Source organism: Megascapheus bottae, chromosome 3 (assembly GCF_031878675.1).
Source record: "Megascapheus bottae isolate mThoBot1 chromosome 3, mThoBot2.hap1, whole genome shotgun sequence".
Taxonomy (NCBI): Eukaryota; Metazoa; Chordata; class Mammalia; order Rodentia; family Geomyidae; genus Megascapheus; species Megascapheus bottae.
The window spans coordinates 37,077,706-37,105,092 of record NC_143511.1 but is presented as its reverse complement, the minus strand read 5'-3'; the positions used below and the strand labels follow the sequence as shown (position 1 = coordinate 37,105,092).

General features: G+C 44.7%; 2 protein-coding genes across 3 annotated transcripts in view; one reads left to right on the top strand and one right to left on the bottom strand.

The window, feature by feature from the left end:
* Cenpp (centromere protein P) overlaps nt 1-20,274 on the top strand; it is a 182,849-nt gene extending 162,575 nt beyond the window's left edge. Inside the window, exons 6-8 of the mRNA XM_090329933.1 lie at nt 18,553-18,632; nt 19,551-19,642; nt 20,079-20,274. Of these exons, the coding sequence (XP_090186059.1) occupies nt 18,553-18,632; nt 19,551-19,642; nt 20,079-20,194 (288 nt within the window). The 3' untranslated portion in view covers nt 20,195-20,274. The remainder of the gene's footprint in view (nt 1-18,552; nt 18,633-19,550; nt 19,643-20,078) is intronic.
* A 1,261-nt stretch (nt 20,275-21,535) lies between these two features.
* The window catches only part of Ippk (inositol-pentakisphosphate 2-kinase), a 49,304-nt gene continuing 43,452 nt past the window's right edge, over nt 21,536-27,387 (bottom strand). For both annotated transcript variants that reach the window (XM_090329929.1, XM_090329930.1), the window contains 2 exons: nt 26,607-26,686; nt 21,536-22,929 (listed from right to left, as the gene is read on the bottom strand). In XM_090329929.1, coding sequence (XP_090186055.1) covers nt 22,704-22,929; nt 26,607-26,686 — 306 coding nt within the window. In that variant the 3' untranslated portion in view covers nt 21,536-22,703. The remainder of the gene's footprint in view (nt 22,930-26,606; nt 26,687-27,387) is intronic.

Genomic DNA, 27,387 nt, shown 5'->3' with positions numbered 1-27,387 from the left:
GAACCACTGGGGCCCAGTTAACAAATTGCTAAGATAACACTAGAGACTTGAGTGGTGGAGAATCAAGAAGCTGACTGAGTTGTTTTTGTCTGATTGCTGACAGCCTCTAAAATATTACCAACTGTTTTCCCCTCTGCCTCACATCCAGGCAAACTGAGAGGAAAATTCCCAATGTGGCGCTAACAACAGCTCCCATAGCCCACTATGGTGAAAACCAAAGCTGGCACCTGCTTCCCCCTCAAGCAACTTTCATTCTGCATTGGCTCCTCAAAAAGCCACGTGCATTCATGGGGCATAGGAGGCTCCGTCAGTCAGTCATGCTGTCAGTCAAGACATCAAACCAGCTTTTGAATGAAGACATCTATCCATGCTGTGGAGCAGCCACACCGTATGAGTAGAGGACAGCCTGCCCTGGCACACTGCTGCCAAGAGAACGTGTGCCCGCACTTCCCATCCCACCGCAGCTACCCTCCCTTTGATGACACATCATTCCTCTGGCCTACATGTGGTTCTGCCTGGGTGGGTCTTACCCATCCCTCAGCTAAACACACACACGGTGGAACTTTAGCAGAAGCTACTCTATAGTAGCTTTTGCTAACACATTTGCTAACTGCCTATATAATTAGGTAAAAAGCAGTAAAAATTGATTCCTTCTCATCAGAGAAAAAAAAAAGACTGTGTCAGCCTCCTCTTCCATTTTAACCATACAGACTGGTAGGTTCAGTATTATATGTTTGAGGCATAAAAATCAAGCCCAAAAGAAGTGCAAAGGTCCCAAGAGCCATAAGAAATCAACCAACACATTGGGCTGGGAGTTTGGCCTAGTGGTAGAGTGCTTGCCTAGCATGCACGAAGACCCGGGTTCGATTCCTCGGTACCACATACATAGAAAAAAGCCGGAAGTGGTGCTGAGGCTCAAGTGGTAGAGCTCTAACCTTGAGAAAGTCCAAGGACAGTGCTCAGGCCCTGAGCTCAAGCCCAAGACTGGCAAAAAAAAAAAAAAAGAAATCAACCAACACTGAGACCCAGAGGCTCCTTCAGGGCGAATAGGGCTCGGGGCTAGAGGACTCCTGCACACAAATGCCTTAGGCCTGCATTGGGTAGTGCATTAGGTGAGAGCAGTGTCCTTCCCAAAATTTGGAGCCTTAGACACTTCGTAACTATCAACCAGCTTGGGCATGTGCAGAAAAAAGAACTCAAGTTGGATACAGTGGCTCAGGCCTATAATCCTAGATACTTAGGAGGCTGACATCTGAGGATCAAGGTTCAAAGCCAGCCCAGGCACAATAGAACCTGAGACTCTTAATCTCCAATTAACTTCCAGGAAATAGGAAATGAGGCTGTGTGGCTCAAGGGTAGGGCAGTAGCCTTGACCTGAACAGCTTTAGGGAAAGTGCCCAGACAGTAGTCCAAGCCCCATGACCCCCCCCCCACACACACACAAAAGAACTCAAAATCCCTGACATAGAACATAGATCTGTATCAGTGTCTTACCTTATCTGTGATCTAGAGAGAAAACCTCGTCTAAAAATGTAGTAAGTGGTAAATAAAATGAACTCCCCAGATCTGCACGAAGCCTCCATAAAATTGTCCTGTAGGGACATTTTCATAATAGTCCTCATTGAACTGTCAAAGAAAACATGCCTCTTACAGAAGGGAAATGACATTTTAAAAATTAAGAAAACAAACCTTCATGGCCAGGAGTGTAGCCTAGTGGTAAAGTGCCTGCCTAGCATACACAGAGGCCTAGGTCCTATTCCTCAGTACCACATACACAGAAAAAGCTGGAAGTGGTGCTGTGGCTCAAGTGGTGGAGGGCTAGCCTTGAGAAAGCCCAAGGACCATGCCCAGACCCTGAGTTCAAGCTGCAGGACTGGCAAAACAAAAAACAAAAACAACTTCATTATAGAACAATTTGGATAAAACTTTAAAAAAAAAAAAAAAAGGAAAAGTGTAATAACAAAACAAACATAAGCCCTAACAAAAAAGCCATCAGGACAGGAAGATAATATAATCGAAATGTAAGAATGCAGTTTAAAAACATGGAATAGAGCAGTTCAACATACATCTAATTAGAATTAGGAGAGGCACTATATTTAAAGAAGAAAGTTAGTAAGAATATCCAGAACTAGAGAGAAAGATAAACACTAGGCCCAGTAACTCAGGCCTGTAATCCTAGCTGCTTGAAAGGCAGAACTTAAGCATGTCAAGTAAGGATTGAGAACAGCTTAAGCAAAACATTTATCCTACCTCATCTGAACCAGTCAAAAGCTAGGCATGCTGATGTATGCCTGCCTGTCATCCCAGCTATTGAGGAAACATAGCCTAGGAAGGCCCAGATATAAACATGAGACCCTATTCAAAAAATAACTAGGGCCAGGAGTTTGGCCTAATGGTACAGTGCTTGCCTAGCATGCATGAAGCTCTGGGTCCTATTCCTCAGTACCACATACACACAAAAAAAGCTGGAAGTGGAGCTGTGGTTCAACTGGTAGAGTGCTAACCTTGAGAACGCTCAAGGACAGTGCCCAGGCCCAGAGTTCAAGCTCTAGGACTGACAAAAAAAAATCAGTTTAGAAAAGTTTTATCAAGTCCTAAGAATAGTAAATTAGTAAACATAAAAACAACAAAACAATGCTACTCTCCTTTCCAACTCTATAGATTGCCTTTATTAAATATTTTATCTATAAGGAATCACGTCTGTGGCTTTGTGTCCTTGACAATTGTGTTACAGCTGACACGATCACTGCTTTATTTCTTTTTATTGCTCAGTGGAGAGCTCAAGCATGGACATGCCATGTTTGCTTATCCATTCACCAGTTAAAGGAAATTGGATTATCTGAAGTTGTCCTTAAAGCTGCTGTGAACATTGATTTTTGTATGGGCGTTTTGATTTTTATGAGTGGGATTGTGAATATGCTTGTGCTTACTTCTGATGGAACTGCTGAGTTACAGTAATGTCACAGAAAATGGCAGAATAGGACACTCAGAGAATCAGTGGCTCCAGAAAACCCATCATAGACTGCCAACACCTAAAGACTAACCATTCCCAGAACTGGGATCTGACCAGATGCCTGTAGAGACTGGGGGAGCAGGTGAAGAGGGGCAGCTGGACACCAGCAGCATGTCATTCTTCCCTGTGGGGAGCAGGAACACAGCAGGCCATCTTGTTGATACAGCTTGCAAGTGCCAGGAAACAAATGCAAACCTTCTTCAAATACTCTGGGTGCATATTCTAACTTGTCATGGTAGTTCCCAAAGGGACCAGGGCAGGGGTTGCTTCTTTTTTTTTTTTCCATGGGGCTTGAACTCTGGGCCTGGGCGTTGTCCCTGACTTCTTCAGCTCAAGGCTACTGCCCTATCCCTTGAGACACCGCCCCACTTCCCATTTTCTAGAGGTTAATCGGAGATAAGAGTCTCATGGTCTTTAGTGCCTGGGCTGACATTGAACTGCGATCATGAGATCTTACCCTCTATAGTAGCTAGGCTTACCTGCGTGAGCTATTGCACCCAGGGCTTGGTTCCTTTTTTTTTTTTTTTCTTTTTTGTCTTTTTCTCTTTTTTTGGGGGGGGGAAGGTCAGTTGTAGGGCTTGAACTCTGAGCCTGAGCTCTGTCCCTGAGCTCTTCAGCTAAAAACTAGCACTCTGCCACTTTGACCAACAGCACTACTTCTGGTTTTCTGGTGGTTAACTGGAGATAAAGAATTTCATGCCCCAGCTGTCTCTGAACTGTGATCCTCAGATCTCAGCCTCCTGAGTAGCTAGGATTACAGGCATGAGCCACCAGCACCCGACACTAGTCCCTTTCTGAAAAGTATAGCATCTCTACAGAGTTACAGAGTGTACTGTGTGTGCTTGAAGAACAAGCTGTGGCTGACAGGGAAAGCAACAAGCAAAAACCCTAGGAAGGAAATTCAGGAGTTTCTTAGGGGAGAAAGGGGATTGAGATGGCCTTCATATTTACAAGGGGAAATACGACAACATGTAAGCCTGAGACCAGTGAGGGAGAGCTAAGGCCACACCTCTGACAGGACCGGCAGGCATGAAGGTTAGGGCAGAGCGGTGGGCAGACTGCAGGAGTGCTCACCTCAAAGCCAAGCAATGAAGGCCTAGAAATTCTGATTTGTTTTTCCTCCCTGTGGGCTCTCGACATTTAAGAGCTCTCTCAGTGAGGTCACTGGCTGACTGTGAGATAATGGAGTAGACATTTCAGTGACCACAGACAAGCAGGAATGATCTTTGCAAAAATCATTAGAAAAGGTTGTTAAACAGGGAACTGCAGCCCTCAGCAATAAAAAGCAAACTCTTCAGGAGAATATGGTTCCAAGAGTTACCACATTTCAATATTTAAAATGTCCAGTTTTTAACAGGAGCAAAAATGCAGAAAAGGTGACAGAAACCACTGTGAGGACGCCCAAGGATTAGACTTACTAGGCAAAGACTAAAAGAACTGTCTTAACACTGAGAAACCTATAAATGAAGAGCTAAAGGAACCAATACAGGAACAAAATGAAAATATTAAAAATGAAACAGATTATAAAAAATGAACCAAATAATTGGTATTTACATACAGTGGAATAATCAGGTATATAATAGCATAAAAAGAGTGAAAATCTTACGCTGTGAAAGAAGCCAGACACAAAAGATCACATATTGCATGGTTCTATTCATATGAACTATCTAGAATAGATAAATTCATAGAAACAAATGAAATGAGTAGACACTGGTTACCAGAGGCTGAGGGAGAAGAGAAATGGGATTAACTAACTAATAGTGTAGCTTTTCTTGAAGTAATAAACATGTTTTGGAAGTGGCTAGAGATAGTGATTAACCGACATTGAAAATGTACAAAGTATTGCCAGATCACTTTAAATGTTTAGTCTTATGTAAGTGAAAATTAAAAGCAGCTGTGAGTTTTAAAAGGTACCGAATGTGCCTTCTCGCGCTCCATAACTCTTCCCACAAACATGGTGTCAGGAAACAAGTTTTTTATGGAGAGAAAAATGTTAGCTAGCTTGTTGGACAAACCCTCAATGTTTTTTCCCAATCCAGAAAGACAGAAACGACAGGGTTCTCTGAGACAAGGATTAGGTCATCTTAAGAGTAACAATGTCAGAGGCCAGGTGTGTCCCTCCAGCCACATATCCTTAAGAAGTCCCAGGGTTGGCCCTGAGTTAGTGATATAAGATTCCCCTGCAAGGAGTATGTGTGGTGCACGAGGAGTGAACATAAAATGCCTCCATTACTAAGAAAGGGGACAATTTTTACTCTGCCTGCCATATGCACATACCACTTTAGGACTTTAAAAACAAAGAGAAAGAAAGGAAATTTCCAAGGTGTTGTACAGAGCAGTTATAACAATGTGTGATCCTGCACTTTCTGCACACTCTCTATACTTGTTATTCTCTATCTTTTTGACCATAGCTATTCTAACAGTATGAAATATTTTATGCTTTTAAGGAAAAGCTCAACTAAGCATCCTGCTAATTCCTTTTTTTCTTTCAAATATTTATTTTTATGTTTTTGCCAGTCCTGGAGTTTGAACCCTGAGCTTGAGGGCTGTCCCTGAATTTTTGTGCTCAAGGCTAGTGCTCTATCCATTGAACCACAGCTCCACTTCCTACTTTTTATGGTTAAATGGAGATAAGAGTCTCACTGACTTTCCTGCCTGGGTTAGCTTTGAACTGCGATTCTCAGATCTCAGCCTCCTCAATAGCTAGGTTTACAGGCGTGAACCACCATTGCCCAGCTTGAGTTGTTTATGATAGCTCTGTCACTAAATGTCTATCTAACTACTTGGTCTACTTGTAGTTTTTGTCTAAGTTAAGAATAACTGGGGGCCAGGAGTATGGCTGTAGTGGAGTACTTGCCTAGTATGCATGAAGCCCTGGGTTTGATTCCTTTGTACCATATACACAGAAAAAGCCAGAAGTGGTACTGTGGCTCAAGTAGTAGATTGCTAGCTTTGAGAAAGCTCAAGGACAGTGCCCAGGCCCTGAATTCAAGCCCCAGGACTTGGAAGAAGGAGGAGGAAGAGGAGGAGGAGGAGGAGGAGGAGGAGGAGGAAGAGGAGGAGGAGGAGGAGAAGGAGGAGGAGGAGGAGAGGAAGAAAGAAGAATCACATTTTCTGACTATCAGTTTTAACCCTATTTTAATAGGTTGTAGAATAATAGTCTATTTGTCTGAGAAACAGAAACTATACAGTATCATCTTGGACCCTACCTCCTCTCAAAGGACTTGATTTTCTGAGAATGTGCTGGTTGGCCCCTCAGTAGAAGCTTGGCGGTAAACCCTTCCTTCCATGTAAATGATTTCACCTGTCCATAAGTGTTAGCATAAGCCAGTCATTTAAGAACAAGTTATGGGAATATCATTACCTCATTCACCCACTATGGGAGTGAGACAGAGACCCAAATATCTCTGCAAGTACTCCTGGAGGTAACTGTTGAGGCAAGTGGTCCTCTGATGGGATTTTAGGGTTACAGTACACCCGCAGAGTCACAGGCTTCTTCCTCTGGTTCTGTTCAACATTACAGATTATTAACCAGTCTCTAACTGGTTTACTTCAGTGCATTATCCTGTTTTGCAGGGGTGAGTGACACATCTACATTAGTCTTTAGTGCTTAAAGCAGTTGCACTTAGAATACTGTTCCCTTTCCTTTATATATGTGTACGTAGGTGCTGTGCTTAAAGATACTTGATTTTTTTTAACATCATAGAATTCCTATTTGTTTCAGGCTAAAATATATATTTTAACAAGTTGATATGTCTTTTGGTGGTTCTCTCTTTAAGAAAAACATGGACAGCTTGGCTGTCTTGGCTCTGGCTGTCTGTTTCCATTCCCCTTCTTGGCCCAGGACTGCATAATCAACATTAGTTAGCCGTTATGCAAGCCTGCAGGCCTCAGGGGCCCTTGTCCTGCTCAGCCTTTAAACACAGCATCTGTGTGTTTCCAAATAAAGCTAAGAACTGTGCAGTCATTTTCCTTTTCTTTGGTCAGCCTTGGCTTCTGGAAATTAGTGTTTCTTCAAGTTTATTTAACCCTACAAGCTAGCTGATTTTTTATAATATGTCTGTTATTTTTAATTGTCACAAGTAGAATTATTAGTAGAGGAAGATTTTGAAAGATAATAAGAACCAAGATACTGGTGGCTCACATGTATAATCCTGACTACTGAGTATCCCAGTTCAAAGCCAGCCTGGGCAAGAAAGTCCATGAGAGTCTTATTTCCAATTAACCAACAAAAAGCTGGGAGTGAAGCTGTTGCTCCAGTGGCAGAGTGCTAGCCTTGAACAAAAAAGCTAAGCTAAGGGATAGCACCTAAGCCCTGAGTTCAAGCTCTAGTACCAATACACACACACACACACACACACACACACACACACACACACACAAACACACACACAAACAGTTATAAACATTACAAACATTTTAAGTTACAAACATTAAAGCATGTGTATACAACTAAACCCTCACATAGTGAAGCTTTCTAAGTTATAGCTCTTGGGCCATTTATTTTGTTATAGTACCTTCTAGTTGAGCCTAAATCATGCAAGCCATAGTTGCAGAATAAAGAAATATAAAGTTCTATGCCCATGAGCCAAAAGGGAGTCAACAGTAAAATCTGCATGAGATCAGATAACTTCTTACACTGAATTATTTGAAGCACACATAAAATAATCAAGATTCACTGTGGATAAGGTGTAAAACCCTCAGGAAGTGAAATCTAACTTAACTACCCTGTTTGTCAATCCTAACTCAAGAAAAGACAAAGAAACTGCTACCCAGAATAGAGTCCCAGCCACCAAAAAACAGAGGATGGCTGTAGGTTGCTAGTCGTAATTCAGTAGAGCATGGAAAGCAAAGTTCCCATAATGTTCCTTGTTCCAAGTCCTGGAGAATCCATGCACAGTGTGTGCTGCATTTGTGGTCACTGCTGTGTAGGGCAGATACAACAGAGCTAGAAAAGAACCACATAAAGTCACCTCAAGGGGACAGCACTTCCACCTGAGGAAGAAGAAAGGCACAGCAAAGACAGGAGAAGCCTCCTGACATGAATTCCAACTTTAAATGAGAAGTTCACTTAACTTCAGTGAATACCTTGTCTTTTCACCAAGTTACACACTTCATGAGGTAAAGGATGCTGCCTTAAAAAAACAAAACAAAAACAAAAACAAAAAAACACCGCCAGGAGTTTGGCCTAGTAGTAGAGTGCTTGTCTAGCATGCATGTAAACCCCGGGTTCAATTCCTCAGTACCACATACATAGAAAAGCCAGAAGTGGTGCTGTGGTTCAAATGGTAGAGCACTAGCCTTAAGGAAAGCCCAAGGACAGAACTCAGGCCCTGAGTTCAAGCCCCAGGACTGGCAAAAAAAAAAAAAAGCACAAATGCCATCATATACAGATAGAGCAAAGGGTGTACATCACAATTTAGTACATCCGAGCTACAGAGCAGGAAACAGAATATGAGAAGTTTCCAGAAACCTCTTTACCCCTTCCAGTAATTCTGTCCCTTAGGCAAGCACTCTAGGGACTCCTATGCAAGGACCCATCTGCCTACTGTAGAGCTTGCTTGGAGGAAGTCACCTGTGGAACGTGTCCTAGGAGGCCCAGCTTAGCATGAAACTCCAGATGGTCCTTGTGGTTGCTATAGGTGCTCTATTGTGTGGTCATGCCACACTGTTCGTGAGAAGTCCCTATTCTGGTCATTATGAGCTGGGCTGCTAAGAGTAGGTGGGTGCATGGGCACATGTATGTTGGCTGGACCTGATGAATCATAGCAAATATATATCCTAGCCTTAGTCTATGTTGCCAGGTAGTTTTCCAAAGTAGCTGTGCCAGTATACCCTCTAGCAATGTGAGGGTTCCAGCTCTCACACTTGTTTCAACACCAGTTGTTCCTTTAAAAAAAAAAAAAAAGTGTTCTAAGCCATGTAAGTGTTCATGTAGAAATAACCCTTTAGTCTTAATTTACATTTCCCTATGCATTTTTTATTTTGTTTACCCATCAATACCAAGCATTTAGTCCCATGCCTTTTTATATAGGGCCCATACAAGGAATGGGACATAAACCCAGTTCACATTGGCCTAAACAAAACAGAAATGAGCTGCTTCTGTAGCTCTAGGAGGGCTGGAGTCGTTCTGATCCTCACCCCCAGCCTTCCAGCAGCCCCTGTGGTACCTCTTCTGGCACCCAGATGTGTTTCAGGAAGCCATCTACTATGGATGAAGCACTGTTAGTGCTATAATGAGCTGGGTTGGGGCTTGAGGACAGGTCATCAGAATTTCTCATCAGGATTGAAGAAGAGAAAGCCTTCCGAGCAAAGTAGTACAGGTCTAAGGCTATCCACTATAGTGTTACATTCATGCCCTGTCAGCTTTTTTTTTTTTTGCTAGTCCTGGGGCTTGAACTCAGGGCCTGAGCACCTTGGGCTTTCTCAAGGCTAGCGCTCTACCACTTGAGCCACAGAACCACTTCTGGCTTTTCTATGTATGTGGTACTGAGGAATTGAACCCGAGTCTTTGTGCATGCTAGACAAGCACTCTACCAAACTCCCTGCCCATCTGCAACTTATTTTGAGTGAATAAGTCAGTTGAAGCTTATCCTATTGTGCTGCCCACAGATGGGGTGATCTGAAGTATTTTTAATAAGGGCTTCACAAAGCCATTTTAGGACAACATAGGACTTCCTTCTGCACTTATTTCCCTAGTGCAAGAGAAGATACTCCATACTGAAGTATGATAATGGTTATAAAATTGTTTGCCTGTTCATGAACGATATACAGATAAATGAAAACAGTAGTTTCTACTCTTCTATTATCTCCTTTGAGTTTTAAGGCAAGCCATAATAAGGGGGTTCTTCCTTCTTTGCTGGGCTAGCAGTGAAGGGGAACAATGATGAGAGCTTGTGGAGCTACCCCTGTGGTCTGTGGCCAGACAATGAGGCAGGGGTTATTCTAGGACCCAAATAAAAACTATGCATTTGTTCTTAAAATCATTTTTTCTGTGTGTGTCAATCCTGGGGCTTGAACTCAGAGCCTAGTGTTTCTTGCTCAAGGCTCGCAGTCTACCACTTGAGTCATAGCTCAGCTACCCAGCGCTTTAGTAGCTAAAAGAGTCTCTTGGACTTTCCTGTCTGTGCTAGCTTCAAACTGAAATCCTCAGATCTCAGCCTTCTGAGTAGCTAGGATTACAGGCGCCAGCCACTGGCACCTAGCTTCATTTTTTTTTTTAATATTACTGGGGTTTGAACTCCAGGTCTTGTGTTTATTAGGCTGGCACTCTACCACTTGAATCATACCCTCAAGTTAACCCTTCTAAAGTGGCAGTGAAAGCATGAGTGCACAGGTTAAGAAGAAAAGTGACAAAATGTTGGAAGCAAGGAAGCAGATGAAAGAAGTGTTTGGGAGAATGGGGACCAGCAGTGTGGCCTAGTGGTAGAGTGCGTGCCTAGCATGCATGAAGGCCCAGGTTCGATTCCTCAGTACCACACAAAAAAAGCTGGAAGTGGTTTTATGGCTCAAGCAGTAGAGCTCTATCCTTGTGAAAGCCCTGAGTGTTGAGGTCCTGAGTTCAAGGCCTAGGACTGGCCAAAAAAAAAAAAAAAAAAGGAAGAAAAGAAAGTATGTTTGGTTAAGACCAAAAAGGATTTAAAGAAACCTGGTTTGCTCTGTAAAAATTCCAGTAGGCTGGGGAAGCAGCAAATGCTTCTGGCAGAAGAACAGGGTGGGACAGGGACTAGTTGAAAGTCTCTGTAGTAAGGATTTCCTCAGGTGGGTGGCAGTGGCCCACACCCGTAATCCTAGCTACTGAGGAGGCTAAGAGCTGAGGAATGCAGTTCAAAGACAGCTTGGGCACTAATACAATGGAATGCAAGATAAAACAGTAAAAATGAGCTAAATCTATACATGTTAATGTAGATGAATTCATAAACACAACATTGAATAGGTAAAGCCATTTCCAGAACTTCTGCTATGATTTGGATATTCCCCAAAGAACCATGTATCACAAAGGCTGTTTGAGCTGCTGTTGCTTGAAGAAATGACAGAGCCTTTAAGAAGTGAGACCTAGCTGGGTGCTGGTGGCTCATGCTTGTAATCCTGCTACTCAGCAGGCCAATATCTGAGGGTCACAGTTCAAAGCCAGCCCAGGCAAGAAAGTCCCTGAGACTCTTATCTTCAATTAACCACCAGAAAACCAGTTTGGGTGCTGTGGCTCAAAGGGGTAGAGTGCTAACCTTGAGCTGAAAAGCTCAAGGACATTGCCCCGGCCCAGAGTTCAAGCCCTATAAGTGACAAAAGAAAAAAGAAAGGACTCCCTCATCTCCTATCTGTCCCCACCATGGTAGCATTCCAAAGACAACAAGGATTTCTAGTGTGTGTGTGTGTGTGTGTGTGTGTGTGTGTATGAGTGATTTCAGCTAACTTATTTGCTAGGAATGCAGGTGTGAACCACTGCTATCCTGTTCCCAGAGTCACCTTTATAATTTTCCCTATAGCAATAACTAAGGATTTTTAATTAGAAAGCAATCTTGTACGGGATGTACCTGTTATTAATTTTTGAAGTTAGTACATGATTCTTCTTCATGACTGACTAGATGAGGAATACATGAAGAAGGCTTTTTAGAAAGGCATCTGTGCTTTCCAACATCAGTTTTGTTGTTAATTGACATCAAAGTCAGTCAACAGCACCACCTGGAATCATGTTATAAGATGATTGTAAGAAAACATAACCCATGGATTACAACTACACTTAAATTTAGAAATGTTAGTGTAGAATGTTTCTGAACTTGGGTTTTGGAATCTGAGTGCTTTAGGTTTGAGTCAGTTTACTAGTCTGTAATCCATAACTTTGGTTTCATGAAAATGGGCATTACCCAAGATCTCTGGGACTGCTGGGAATCTAAAGAGCTCCTTCCTGTTTGTCATATGTGATGGCACTGTGAAAGATGAGGCTCGGTGAACCAAATGAGTTGGTGCTGGAGTGATATCTTTTGAAAAAGAACGTGAAGCCAGGAGCCAGTGGCTCAGGCCTATAATCATATCTATTCAGGAGGCTGAGATCTGAGGATCGTGGTTCAATGACAGCCCAGGCAGAAAAGTGCATGAGACTCTTTAATCACCAAAAAACCAGAAGTGGTGCCATGGCTCAAGGGGTAGGACGGTAGCCTTGAGCTGAAGAGCCTAAGGACAGTGCCCAGACCCAGAGTTCAAGCCCTACAACTAACCAACCACAACAAAAAGAACCTGGAAACTTTACATTTCTCCTGACCCAAAAGTCTGTGATTCCACTGAAATGAGACCACACAATTTATTTCAGACTATAAAATTTTGAGTTTGAGTTTTCATCTTAGTAATGGTAAAGTTTTCCAGTAAATATCTGTAATATAGTATTCTCACTGTCTACTATATTTAATAGTTATATAGAGGAAAATGTAATTATCTCTATACATATACTATGTATATCTAACTTCCTAATCATCATTTCTGACTTCATGAAGTTGATTTGTCTTTTCACTTCAGTGATCAAAGAGGGAGAGAATTACTTCTCAAAGCAAACACTTGCTACTTAATTAACTTAAAATGGCAATCTTAGAAACTGCTGAGGACCACAGTGAGATAGTTATCTTTCGTAAATTCTGGTAGAAGGCCAGGAGTTTTACATGCATTGCCTTAGACTGCAGGGGATGTTTCTTGGCTGTATAAGTTACTGATGTTGCTTACATGTTTCCCCTTTTCATTTTCCTAACATAGGAAAATGTAGAATTATCTGGGGGGACAGGAATGCTTGATAGAGTGCTTGCCTAGCATGCACAAAGACCCAGGTTTGGTTCCTTGGTAGCACATACATAGAAAAAGCTGGAAGTGGTGCTATGGCTCAAGTGGTAGAGCTCTAGCCTTGAGAAAAAGCCCAAGGACAGTGTTTAGGCCCTGAGTTCAAGCCCCATAATTGGCAAAAAGGAAAAAAAAATTATCTGGATCCCCACATTCCTTTGTTACTTTTTTTTAGCTCTACTTGCTACCCAGGTCCAGTCTTGTCAATAACTCATGGATTTCCTAGGAAAGTGCTAGAAGTTGTTTTCCAGCTGATTTGAGATGCAGCCTTTTGCTTGGAAGGCAACAGGGCTCCTGTTTTCCTATGCTAGCAAAGGACAGGACCAGCTCTCAGTCCTCTGCAGATCTCTTAAGTCTAGGAGGAGGAAGGCACATGAGGCCTGGTCAGCAGTGTATGCATGCTTCAGCAAAAGTAAAGCAGTGTCCAGCCATGTGGCAGTGGTTCACATCTATAATCTCAGCAACTCAAAAAGCTGAGATCTGAAGATCATTATTCAAAGCCAGCTTAGACAGAATAGACCATGAGACTCTGATCTCCAGTTAACTAGCAAATGCCAAAAGGAGAGTTGTGGCTAAAGTGGTAGAGCACTAGCGTTGAGCAAAAGAGCTAAGGGACAGTGCCCAGGCCTTAAGTTTAAGCCCCAGTACTAGCAAAAAAAAAAAAAAAAAAAGGAATTTTCAGTGAGCAGACCCTCTTGAAATAGTCTAGGAGTAGGTAAGGAATGCAGGTATGCAGAAGGGAGATGTTAAACAGGCAAATACCTGTTTTGTTTTCATTAGGAATATGATGAATGGGGGACAGATGGAGGGGTTAAAGATAGGGCACCACTTGATGGTCCACAAATTGTCCTGCCTCCCAAGGTGTAAGTCACTATGAATACCAAAGATTACAAGCAAAACATAAATGAAGCTTAACTAGGCAAGTATAAAGGCATTTTAAAAGAGTATTTATTGTAATCCTAGCCACTCAGGAGGCTGAGATCTGAGGATGACTGTTCAAAGCCAGCCTTGGCACTAAAGAACGAGAGACTCTTATCTCCAATTAACCACTAGAAAACTGGAAGTGGGGCTGTGGCTCCAGGGCAAGGTGGTAGCCTTGAGCTAAAGAGCTCAGGGACAGCACCCAGGCCCAGAGTTCAAGCCCCACAAAGACAACAACAAAAAAGTATTTATAGCTTTGAATTCAAATAAAACATTTCTCGAAAACTATAAGGAAATTAGAAGACCTGGTTAGGGGAATGAAGGAATTATCACAGGAATTTCAGCCCTTGAGGTTTCAGAACCATCTTGTCATTGAAAAGCACAGAAATTGCATTCTTTCCTGGACCCTTATGTGAATCCAAGACAAGGACTTGGGGACTTGGGTCGACAGGACACACAAGTCTCCCTCTCCCAAAACAGCCCTGGCTCTGTTACCATGATCACTGTGTCCTCTGGAACGTTGGGGTAGTGAACACTGATTTTAATTTGCTGTACTGCATGTGGTTCCTGAACTCCAGGCACAGGACATAGCCTGATTCATGGTTCAAACCCAGCCAGGGCACTAAAGACCATGAGACTTTTTTTTCTTTTCTTTTTTATTTTTTTTTGATACTTTTTTTTTGGGGTGGGTTGTCAGGTCCTTTTGTGCCTAGGCTGGCTTTGAACCTTGATCCTCAGATCCTCCTAAGTAGCTAGGATTACAGGCAAGGGCCACTGCGACTGGCTAAGACCTTGAGACTTTTACCTCCAACTAATCACTAGAAAATGAGAAGAGGGACTATAGCTCAAGGGGTAGGGCAGTAGCCTAGAGCTGAAGAGCTCTAGGCCCAGGCCCAGAGTTCAAGCCCCATGACTGACCAAAAAAAAAAAAAAATCATTGGACTATATTTCCAATGAATTGAGTCTCTTCCAACATAGAGGTTCCCCCTAGTACATCGGAAGACTCTGCAAGGGGTGGAGGAAGGGAAGAAGGGCCCCTCCTGGAGTTGAGGCACTGAGGGTGGGGTAGGGCTCACACATGGAGAACGTTTGGCACACGCCAGAGCAGGTTCTGAGACATCAGTACAAGATGAGCACAGGCACGCCCAGGCCAGGCCTTTCCGTCCTGGGAGCTTCGTGTTCACTTTCCCAGGTTCATCATCCACTGTCAAGAGCTTTTTTCAAGGGCATGTTTGTTTTTCTAAGCAACATTTAGCGCATATTTTTGAACTCCCTCTGGAACAGCAGTACTTGCCACGAAGTCCTCAGCTGTTCCCAGTTATTTTCATGTATGCTTCTGGCAGTGCTCCTCCCAGAGGAGCTTGTCATGATGCTGAGTTCACTGCTGATGGGCTCTAACCTCCAACCCCCAGTCCCACAGGGAGATGTGAACACTTCCTGAGCTGCGAGCTCTGCACCCATTGTTCTGCACAAGCAAATGACTCTGGGCTGCAGACCTGTGGATGGCCTCTGTCTTTCATGTGTGTCTCAAGTCCTCAGGACTGGGTCCAGGAAAGTTCGGATAATTTGGGTTAAAGGATATAATTTGGCAACATAACTCCTTCATTCAGCTCTGTTTATGTTACTTCATGGAATGTTTACTTGAAAAATATAGTTCTAGAGAAAATGGTTGGAAGTATACACTATTAGACTTGGAAATTCAATCTTTCCATCCTCTGGGTAATCAAAAGACTTAAAGGTCGGCACTGTCCATCCAGCCCAATAGCCTAGGGCTTTGTTAACCATTTCAGATGGATGGTGTGTGGGCAGGGTGCTTTCCCTTCCAGAAATTGCTCTAAAATAACCAATGCTCCTCTAGCTTATGACAGTCTGAAAACTCTGTCCCCAAGGGACTGTGACCTGGTTCACATTGCCATACTGGGACCAAAAGACCCAGAGGACCCCTTTGCATCAGGGTGCTAGTGTCTGATGGGTGGTGTCTATGTTGTTCCATGGTTAGAGGTTTTGAAGTTGATGCCTCCCTTCCTGCTGCAGAGGAGTGGTGATGAGCTTTAGCAGGCACTGCTGGATGGCTGTGAACTGGCTGATGAAACACAGAACCTCAGAGGATGAGAGAGGTACAAGACGGGGAAATAGCAGTCCACACTGGCCTGGAAAAAACACAAGGCCCTATCTGAGAAATAAGCAAAAATGGCTAGAGGCATAGCCAGAAAGAAAAGCACATGTGTGTGATTCCTCTTATACAAAATAACCAGAATAAGGAAATCTATCTCTAGTTAGAAAGCATATTTGTGACTTGGCTGGGGGCAATAAAGTTTCTTTATGGGGTAATATGAACCTTCTGGAATTAGAAAGTGACGAGGTTGTGGTAAGTATACCAAAATCCACTCAAGTGTGTCCTTTGTAAGAATGAATTTAAGTCATTGAGTCAGTGAGAGCATAGCTGTGGGAAAACAATCCAGATAATCAAGTCTGGATATCCATACTGTCCACGGGATTCCTCAGCTCCTGCCATTGCAGTGCTGTGACAGAAATCTAACACAGAGGCTTTCTGTACAGCATCAGGCAGCACCAGCAGCATGGGGTCTCAGGTGAGACAGACCGGATCGAGTTCGCACAGCTGCCATTTTCCTGATAAAATTGCCACGAATGCAAACTCTCACAGATGGCCAGCACCTGAATAAACACCATCGCAATCACAGCCTTGGTATTCATTCCTCAGCTGAGCTCAGGATCTTCCCTCAGGCCCAACGCAGATAGGCTAGTGCCTGCCTGCTGGTTAGAATGCACGGGACTCCTCCACAGCACAGCCTTCCAGTACTTTTCCTCCATACCACAGCCCTCACACTGCACCCAGGAAAGGGCACCGAGTTCTGGCATGACTTTTCAGAGCCTGGCCATGGAAGATCCTTTCCAGATCAGGTTTATAGATTTGTGGTTGGCACTGGCTCGGGCTTAAGTTCTGAGCTTCTCACTCCTTTGGCTTTTCCACAACTCTACTTGTAACTTTTTTCAATTGGAGATAAGAATCTCTCAGAGCTCTCTGCCAGGCTGACTTCAAACCTTGATTCTCAGCTTTCTAAGTGACTAGAATTACAGGTGTGAGCCAGTACTGCTCTTAGATTTACAGTTTTCTGAATAGTCTTTTGGTGTGAAAGTATTTCTTCCCAGAAGGTATTCTAAGATATAGTGTACATATCTCTCTTACCAGGTCTTAACCCTTCACCAATTGGGTTATCCAATACAGTGATACATAAAACTTTTCATCACAACTCCTATCCTCTCCTGTGCTAAGCTACCTATGCACTGCTACCAACACCTGACCTTTACAGTACGTGGGACTACCAGCAATTTTAACAAGCTGCCCTCTCCGTGTCCACAGGGCTATTCTGTCAGCTTTTAGTTCCTTCCTTCTTTTCCCAGCTGTACTCTGAAGCAGATGAAGCAGGACAGATGGAGTGACACTGTTACTAACTTACACAGATGAGGCTTTTTACTCAAGCCCAGTTCTTCAGAAGTATATTCTGGCCTCTTCCCAATATCAGTATTTCTACTTCAGTCTTTTTAAAAAAAAAAAGAACAAAAAAGTAATATGCTTGTTTAGTGAAATTCCTCCTTCCTTTGTGTAGGTGACAGAGATCTGTTCTCTTCCACGTGGAGGCTCAGCCTCAGGCCCCACGCTGGAGGCAACCCAAGCCCCCAGCACTCCCTGGAGTCCCACAAGCTGCCGCCAAGCTGTGCTTGGCAGCTGAACTGCCACGTTCACATATTCTCCTTTACATCCTTCAAACAGTTGGTATTAATTAGGAAAGGCATGATGTTTAAAAGTCAGCCAACACTTTCCACTTAAATCACTGAGGTATACATTTTCTCCTAAAAATTTATTTTACTGAAATTAGTAATTATCTGTAAGTGTACACCAGACCCGCTCCAGTTCTGGTGTCTGGATGTGCTCTCTGTTGGTGGCTCCATGGAAGCACTGGCAGCTGCTCGAGGGGGAGCTAGTTCTTTGAAACGTCTGACACATCTGTCCCCACGCTACCTCATTTGCTAAGCTGGTTCAACTTGATGCCCTCTGTGGCATCACCTAAGGCCATTGTCTGTCCACCAAGCAGGAGTCATCTGAAGCTAGGTCTTTTAAAGGCTGCCCTCCCATGAAGGCCACCGCTCCTCCCATCACTACTGAATAGGGCTTCTGTTCAGACACTTGAAGCAAGCACTATCATAATGACAAATGAATGTGACAGTATGTCACATTGTGACCCCCAGGATAACAGATACAGACATATGAGTCATCACATCATGAGAGAGAAGCCTACCTTAGAGGAGCCAACTTAGAAACCTGTAAGCAGAAGTGACAAGCATGTGTTTCCACCACAGTTGGGGTGCCTGGGTAGGATCCTGCCTTTGCCAAGGAGGCCAGGTTCAGATGTGTTGGGAGCATTCACTGTGGCAGAGTGGCAGCCACTGCCCTCAAAGAGCTTCTATTAGAAAAGCCTTTGTGGCAGATGCCAAAACTCTGAAAGGCCTAGAGACAAGATGAGGAAGCTGTCCCAGATGGGAGGAGGGTGAAAGTCAGAATGAAGTACAGCAGTCACCTGAGGTATTAATGGAAGCCATGTGGCAGTAAGATGTCTGGGTGGTGGCCAGTAAGAGCAGGGGTAAAATCAAATGCTATGTGTAACACCTATATCTCAGCCCCAAAAGTGTCTCTGACTGGCCAGTCAATGGCCCTGAACCCAGCCCCATGCTCCTTCAACATGGATCCGCCTACAACCATTTCTCTTTCCACACAGGACAAGTACCCAGACACTGTGCACCTCTCAGAGGGGCCCAGCTCACACTGCATGGAGATCCGCAGTGCCAGCCAGCCTGGGTGAGTACACAGCACCATGGCCTCATATAAACTACAGATGAGGACTGAGCATCATCTATGGGAAGAATCCAAAATCACAGCAGATACCCAACAACTTTGGAAGCAGGCCAACTGTGCTTCACTCTGTAAATGACCTAGCAGAGAAAATGTCGACTAGGAAGCAGAGGACAGGAGTGGGGCTGTAGAAGGACCCTTAGGGCACCTGGGCAGGTAGAGATCTGTGTATGGATCTACTGTCGCTACACAAATGAAATGTAGGGAGGCAGGAGCTAGAAGAAAGCTCCAGAGAAACTAAGATTCCCCCTGGTAGCTGTTTCCCTTCATCACCCTCAGGCCCATCAACTCCCTCTCCTATCTGCCATCCTCTTGCCTCTGCACATGCACCTGTATATCTGTGTGCAGGTGCTTCGGGACCTGACTATGAAAGCTTAGCCTTCGCCCATGTGGCTGCAGTTCATTTTTATTATTCATCCTCCACTAAATGAACAGACCAAAATATTTGTTGCATTCTTCAGGTGTGGAGGATCTGAGTTCTTTGTTCCAGTTTATTTCTCCTGCTGTGTAACATAGAGGCTTCTCCTGGGTGCAGGTACCGAAATTCCTGAGTCATGGAGTGGTGTGTGCACAGCTTTCTGTAGGTGCCAGATTCTTCTCACAGTAGATAGCCGAGCCACTGCTATCCCCACAGGCAGTGTATTAAGAGTAGCTGCGGCTGCCCGTCCTCCTGCAGAGAGTACAAAGCTGGGTCCTGATTTCCACCATCCTGTGGACTTAGCACACTTGGTCGTCCTTTAGAGACGTGTATATATATATACTTAAAAGCAGGCAGGCCCAGAAAAGACAGGTGGAAACCAGGCTGCTAACAGGTTATAGCTTTTAATCACACTTTAAAAGCACTGAGTGTTTGGTCTCTCTCAGGTTTGAATTGATGGTGGTTTGGAGGATACAAATAGATGAAGAAGGGAAGGTTTTGCCGAAGCTGGATCTCCTCACCAAAGTTCCACACCGAGGTAGGCCTGGGTGCCCAAAGCGACTGTGTTTCATCTGTTTTTACATGGCACAAAAATTTAATTAATGTACTTTGACTACAAGTTTTTAAAATAATTTTTAGTTGCTTGTCAGTGCCTCACCCTTCTGCACAAGTAAATTTTGCATGGTTGAGAAAAAAATGTACATACTGACTGTGTGTGTGTGTGTGTGTGTGTGTGTGTGTGTGTGTGTGTGTGTGTATGTATGTATGTATCTGTATCAGTAACTACCACTTAAGAAACATGAGAGGGTTTGTCTCCTCTGCTCTCCCAGGCTGAAGGAAGGAAAACTAGCCTGGTGCTATAGGTAAAATTTCTTATCTCTATCCTGTTCCATGCTTCCATTTTTGGTAGGGAAGAGGAAAGGTCTTGGTGGTACCCACACCTGGGTTTCTTACCCAATTTGTTTTCTCCACAGCCCTGCAACTGGATAAGAGGAAAGTCATAGAAACTGCTCCACTGAACTTCCGAGCCCTGCTAGGAACTCTGGGAATTGAAGCTGCTCTACAGAGCTTAATAAATTGCTTTGTGTGAGAAATGGCTCATTCCCAGAGGGCTAAGATGATATGCTGAGTGAGATGTTACGTGTACGCTGAATAAATACTCAGAATTCACATTCCCTGCTGCATGTATATAGCCATGGTACACTAAATACAAACTCATGAAATGAGAAATACAGCAATTTAAATACAAAATACAAGTGACACTATGTTGTTTAAGCCAAGAGTAGCTTTCTATCCTTTGATGGATACAGAGGCTCTGTGCCCCAACCTCCCCCAGTTACCCCCACCAGGCTTGGGGAGGGAACTGCCAATGAGATTTCATTTCTTAAACATTCCTCCAAACCCACAGGACCCACACCCAGCATCTCTTACCAAGCCTTGATGTCCTTGGTCTCCCACAAAAGTAGGACTGTTAGCTTAAAAACAGTGCCCCTCCGGGTGCGGTGCTCACGCTTGTAATCCTAGCTACTCAGGAAGCTGAGATTTGAGAATCAAGGTTCAAAGCCAGCCCAGGCACAAAAGGACCTGAGACTCTCATCTCCAGTTAACCTCTAGAAAATGGGAAGTGGGGCTTATCAAGGGTAGGGTAGTAGCCTTGAGCTGAAGAGCTCAGGGACGGAACCCAGGCCAAGTTCAAACCCAATGACTCAAAACAATGCCCCAAAATTGAACTGAAGAGCAGCTCAGAAGCCAGAAATGGTAGTCCATGCTTATAATGTCAGCTCTCAGCAGCGGGAGGATTACAAGTCCAATCAAGGCCAGCCTGGGCTATAGCAAGCCCATCTCAAAAAAAAAAAAAACACAGGCTGAATTTGTAGCTTAGGGTCAGCAATTGCCATCACCACAGAACCAATCATGGGATCTAAGTGTTATGTCATCCTCTCGTATGCAGAACTGAACTTTGATGGACTCTTCAAGTCACCACTGTCAGGACCATGAGCGCTTGTTGTTTTCAGGCCATCAGAACAACCTGGAGTCTGAGCACAATAGCAGGAGCACACAGCAGGGCTGGGCCCTGTCTAAAGCAGCTGGGCTACAGCTAAGTACCAGAACACCTTTCTCAGATGTTCAAGAGCATTCAGACTCAGAACCCAGACCACATGTGATAGCATCAGAGCCACCCCACCTCAGATCAACCACAGCGAACCACCTCAAGTCAATACTGACAGTTTCCTTCCCTCCATGCATAATTCATGCACAAAAGCACGAATTCCTTGCATGCAACTGAGGTGGAGTCTCCAATCCCCCATCCAGCATACAGCAAAACCTGAGGAAAGCGCTAAGTCCAAATGAATAAGGATCCTTTTGTATACCTGAGTATGGAACAGAAAGTATTAGCACATCATTCTCAAGAAATTCTACAACAATTGGCTTGATTCAAACAAATGTAATTCTCAAGTTATCACAAATTTTCCCACAAAAAATTAATCAGCAAAATATTTTCCTCATTTTTCATGTAGCATTTTCATACAATTTCATGGTTTCGTTTATGTTACAATAGCCTTCATTAGTCCCTCAAAATAATGATATAAATAATCAGTCTGTACAAGCTACCATAGAATAAAAAATGAAGCCAAGATTCCCAATGATTTCATAGCAGCCAGGCACACTTTCCGTGACACCCCCCATCCCACCCCCCACAGTGGCGCCAGCTAGGAGCCTTCAGCAGCCTGCTGGAACCAGCAAGGCCCTGGGCCACACACTCCACACGCCTCAAGGCAAACCAAGAGAACAATGTGGCCTGGGAGGAAAGGAAACCTCGTTCCTCAACCACCCGAGAACCTAGAGTGCCAGGAAAACTCTGGGCTGTTAGGCAGGCCCACCACACCAACCCCAGAGCCACAGCAGCAAGTTACAGCTATGCTTCCAGCTTCCACAGCAGCAATTTCAGGCAGGGAAGATGCCTTGTCTCCCCTACAGTGAAAGGTAAAATCCTGAAGCCAAAACAAAAGCAGTGCTCATATGAGCCACGTACATGCTGACTCCAGACCTGCTAGCCCTCCTCAGAGCTGAAGTCCTCACCAATCCCTGATCACTGACAGCGGGGATCGCCTAAAGCCTGTGTTGATGTGTGGCTTGCATTGAAAAAGTGACCGGTAACTGCCTGGCAAGTTCCAGTAGTTCCATGTTTTCTCAAAAGTCCCAACTATCAGATGCTCGTGACAATTCAAGTTTTCTCCATCAGGAGTCTGATGGTAGAGGTCCAAACCTTGAGGCTTACAGTAAGGCTTTTCGCATGAGAGAATTTGACCTGAGCCCTGGCTGGAAGGAAGAACAACTACCCAGGATGTCTTCCCAGGGCTTAACGGACGCTTCCATCTTCAGAATGCAGGCCGCTTCCTAGGACACAGCACCGTGTCCTACATTCCTTGTCCTGGAAGATGTTTCTAGTGCTCTTCAATTCTGTGTCTCCAAGAGGCAATCTCACCTCAACAAGAGTTAAAAAACAAAAGTATTCACAGCCAAAAGTCACCCACCACAATAGAAAATAGCTCTTTCAACCTTCACATTCCAGTTTCAGAGATACTGCAGGAAAAAAGTTAGACCTTATGCAGAACTAATGTGCAGTCTTCATTTTCCTTGAACCTGGCCGACACCATGGCGTCGTCTTTGGCATGCACAGTCTTTGTGTAATAGCTGACTATCTTGCTGTCCAGTTTATACTGGTGAGGAATGCTCTCATAGGGCTTGAGATCGAGGTCCAGCACAGACACAGAGAAGGCCAGCCGGGACCGCGATGAGGCGACGATGGGCCTCTGATCAGAGCTGCAAGCAACAACAGCAATTTCAGCACACACAGGCCCTGCAAATCGTCTCATCCCAGCTCACAAAGAGCACCCATTCTGTGTCTGTGTGCATCCTGGTATTGTCTGTGCCAGCTACATGTACACACTAGCACATGGAGCTTCTGCCGGGTACATGGCTGCCGTACAGTGGCCGGCACATCAGGCCACACCAGAAAGAGTTACAGAACAGGAAGATGGAAAAGCCATTATGCGGAATGCGTGAGTGATATTCCCCACACCCCAGTGGTCTAAGCAAATGCTGAAAGAAGTCACTTTATCATGAGCCAAGCATTACAAAACCTAAGACAAAGTAAAAAGTACATCAGGCTCTCCGGCAGCCAAGTGGATGAATGTGGAGAACAGACTTCTCTTTATGTGCCTTTCCTATGTCTGGGAAGAAATGCAAACTCCTTTATGCTTCTCACATTTGGAAAGAGATCTGGTTTCATGTTTTACTCTCGAATCATATCTTCAATGCTCTGTGTTTCTTTTCCAGAGCTTGCTTTTGTGGCGTTTTTCAGAAGTCTGAACGATCACTTGTACTTAAAAATCACTTTCAGACTCACCCAAGTCTGGTACCAAGATGGCTATGTGCCTACTTTGCTCAGAGGACTCAGCATATAGTTAGCATTCAAGCCACTAAAGGAATTATGAAGTCAAGTCTAACAGAAGTGTTATGGGATCTGGGTATAATGTTGTATGCCTGTAATCCCAGTGCCTGAGGCTGAGGCAGGAGGATCAAAAGCTCAAGGAAGCCTGAGCTAAATGAACATAATTTACACATAACAGGCCACGAGTCTCATTCTGCTCTGATACTGAAAACTGCTCAACTGGGCGGTCCTGGGGATCCAGTTAGCTGAGCTGAACATGCCCAGGCCAGGACGGGGACTATGTAGCTTAAAGGATATCTCAATTTCCCAGATCCACAAGTAGTACCCCAAATAACATGTATCAAGACAGGAAGGATAGTCTAAGAATCAAGAGAGGGTCTGGCTGTGGTCAGCCATATGCTCCACATGAGGCCAGCAACCAGCACACACCAGCCTATCAGACCACAGTGCCTGTCCCTTCCGCCCTGACATTAAGCAGGGACTTCCAGAGACACACATGTGCCTCTAGCAGCCTCAGACATAGGCCGATAATCTGTCTGCAGGGGAACTGCTGCCCTTGCCTGGATGGACAACTGTTCTCTAGAGCACTGACAAGCTGGGAGGGTGGCCAGGGGACAAGCAGACAAGCCAAAGCTTCAGCCACTGCCCAAGCTGTGTTTAGAACAGGAACTCAAGAGGAGCTGAAGGATTTAGGATCAGGTGGACAGCTCTCCTGGTGGTCCCCAAATCCCAAACACCTGCAGCAACAAGAGAGTAGACTTAAAACTTTCTTAATTATGACAAGGAAGAAATAGCATCGGTGAAGCCTCTATTTTAAATATATTAATGTAGTCAGTCTGTCAGCTGTAAATTAAAATTCAGCCTTGGGTTTACTCTGCATCTCATAAATGCAAAGATGACCGAGTTGATGTCTAGGTTCCTCAAGTGCCACATTCCAGGCCAGATGCAGTCAATACAAGCACCTGCCCCAGCCCCGGATATTTTCTCTGGGGAGAAGTCATAAGGTTAACTCCTAAACAGACTTGGGGGATGTTCTGGTTCATATCTAAAGTGTATATGTACATTTTTGAAACATTAATCTTAGTGTTAAAATGTGAACAAGAATGGAAACCCGTTCCTAGGTGTTTCATATATACTGATTTAAGCTTTGATTTGTCCTTATGAAGTTTTTACCTTCTTTTTTGGGGGGGTGGGGGCTGGAACTCAGAGCCTGGGCATTGCCTGAAATTCTTTTGCTGAAGGTTAGCACTCTACCCCTTGAGCTCCAGCACCACTACTGTTTATGTGATATTGAGGAAGCAAACCCAGGGCTTCATGCATCCGAGGCAAGCACTCTATCACTAAGCCACATTCCCAGCCCAAGTTTTTGCCTGTCTTTAAATATTGTTATCAGTGCATTTTAAATTTTATCTTAAAATCAACTCCTGAGCCTGGCAGAATGTTAAAAGACAAAGTGAGAACAGCAAATTTTAACTGAATAAGCAACTGGCAGCACAACAACTCAACCACCTCCCACCTTCTTACAGTCTACTGTCAAATCAGAATCCTGCTCAAGTGTGCATTCCCACACCAGCGCCGCAGGGGCTGGGGCCTCTGAGATGGTGAACAGGAGTTCATGGAAGCCAGAGGGCCATCAGCACACCTTGGGGAGAGGCACACCAGGGGGCTTCTCTCCTCATCTTGCCAACTTCACAAAGGCAAAGGGAGCAGTCAGTCCAGTTGAGCCCATCCACTGTTCCTGACTACACAGCTGTTTCTGTCAGGTCTGAGCCACCACTGGTCTTAAAAAATTAGGTTAAGTGTAAACCGTAAAGGACACATGAAGTGTTTTGTGAGCAGAGTGATTCCAGCGCCTCCAGCCCAGCAGGGAATGCTCACATGCGCCCCCTCCTCCCCAGCCAGCAAGTGACAGGTTCCACACCCTGACCCACAGAGTGAGGAAGAGCTCGGCCCTCATCCTTCCACATGTGGCACAGGGCTGCAGGGAGCAGTCAGCATCTGTCCTTTGGGGACCCTGGACATCCAGGAAGACTTAAGCAGTGAAGCCTTTCAGCCAGCCCTGGTGTGAGCACCTGCCTCCTCTCAGCCGCATCCCTGGCCAGGCGGGTTAGAGGATACTATCTTCATGGTGGCTGACACCTAACACAGCTTCTGAAACTGAATGAGGCCTAGTAACTAAGCACTGGGGAATAAGAGGAGTTTTCAATTAACTACAACTGACTGTGTGCTAGTTATACCCTGTTCCTCAGAGAGGAGCTGTGGCTCAAATGGTAGAGCAAGGTCCTGAGTTCAAGCCCTAGTACTGGCACAAGAAGAAGTATTCCTCAGCATGTCATATCCAAGAAGATAGGCCTGATGGGAACCATAGAGCTTAAAACCATCAGCAAAATGGATGGCTATTAGCTAGTGGCCAAGGAACAAGTGAAAAGAATGCAGAACATCCCACAGGACCACATGTGGGGTGTGGGGTATGGGGAGGTGAACAATTAGGAAGCTGTCTGACCACAATGAGCCCATCCTGAATTCCTGGAAAAGAGGGGAAGGGACAGTGCAAAAAGCAGCAGCCCTCAGTGGGGGAGGCTGCGAGCATGCCAAGCACACACTTAGGACAGGAGGCAGAACATTGGAAGGACTATTTAACCGTGATGGTGACAGAAAAGTCTGCATATCCCAGTGACCCAGTAAAAGAGAAGCAGCACCCATAGGGTCCACCACTTGAGAGTTTGGAGCCTCAACTGGGGTGGGTATAGTTTCTGTGAAAGGATTCCTCACTTTACCCACACTCCTCCTACATTCCTGTTTTGTTATTTTAAAAAACTTTCCATTAACTATTACTGTCCACAAGAGTCTGAATTACACACTTTTAGAGAACAGGAGTTAAGCCTCAGGAGGCCAAGGCCGAAAGCCTGGGGTTAAAGTGCGAGGCCCCCAAAGCCCAAGAATGTACTGGTCCTGCCAGGCAAAGGTTTCTAAATGTGGGGAGCCTCCTTGTCCTGTGACTCCACACTGTCACCCAAGGACAGGGGTCAGGCGCAGCCAACCTCACCTTGTGTCCTGCAGACAGGGGGAGAGCGAGATCATGATGGAGCAGTCTTTGGCAGTCATGGCGACTCGGTACTGCTGCACCTGCGGGGAGGGACAGGTCATCTCCTGGTCACACGCTGCCACCAAACAACCTCCCAACACTCAGGGAAGCCAGTTCTTGTGATGCAACCTGGGATAAGGTTAGGGGACTAACTGACATGGAGCAAGGATTTGTTCTGAGGGGAGGAAAATCCTCCCTTGTGACAATGCCCGTCACACCCTGCACTGCCCTCTGACTCCACAGTAGAAACAGTACAGGGACCCAAACTGCACCCCTGAAACAAGACTTCATCAGCAAGGTATCTAGTCTGTCTTTAGAAGAATAAGATTGCTTTAGCTTCACTCCAATCTTCCAGAAATTAGGCACCCAGTGATCAGTTTAGGAGACACTGCCTCTAACCACCGTGAGTGCACTTCGGACAGCTGCATCATCTGGACAGGTCTAGTCACTGCACATGAGATGATTAGACACGAAGTAACGAGGCTGATAGCAGGGGCTGAACCTCTGGCTTAAAGTCTGAGCTCTTCTAGAGCCTAGTACAGGAAATGCAGATCTGCGCTGGTCTAAACAACACCCGCCAGGTCCCCCAACAAGGATGTGCCACAAGCACACAAGGAAAGCCAAAGGGACAGTCACCTCTGTAGCAGTCACATCTCCTTTTCTTCTTTGGACTTAGACATATCATTGAGATGTGTGTGTGCTCACACACACCAGTTCTAGGACTTGAACTAAGAATCTAGGT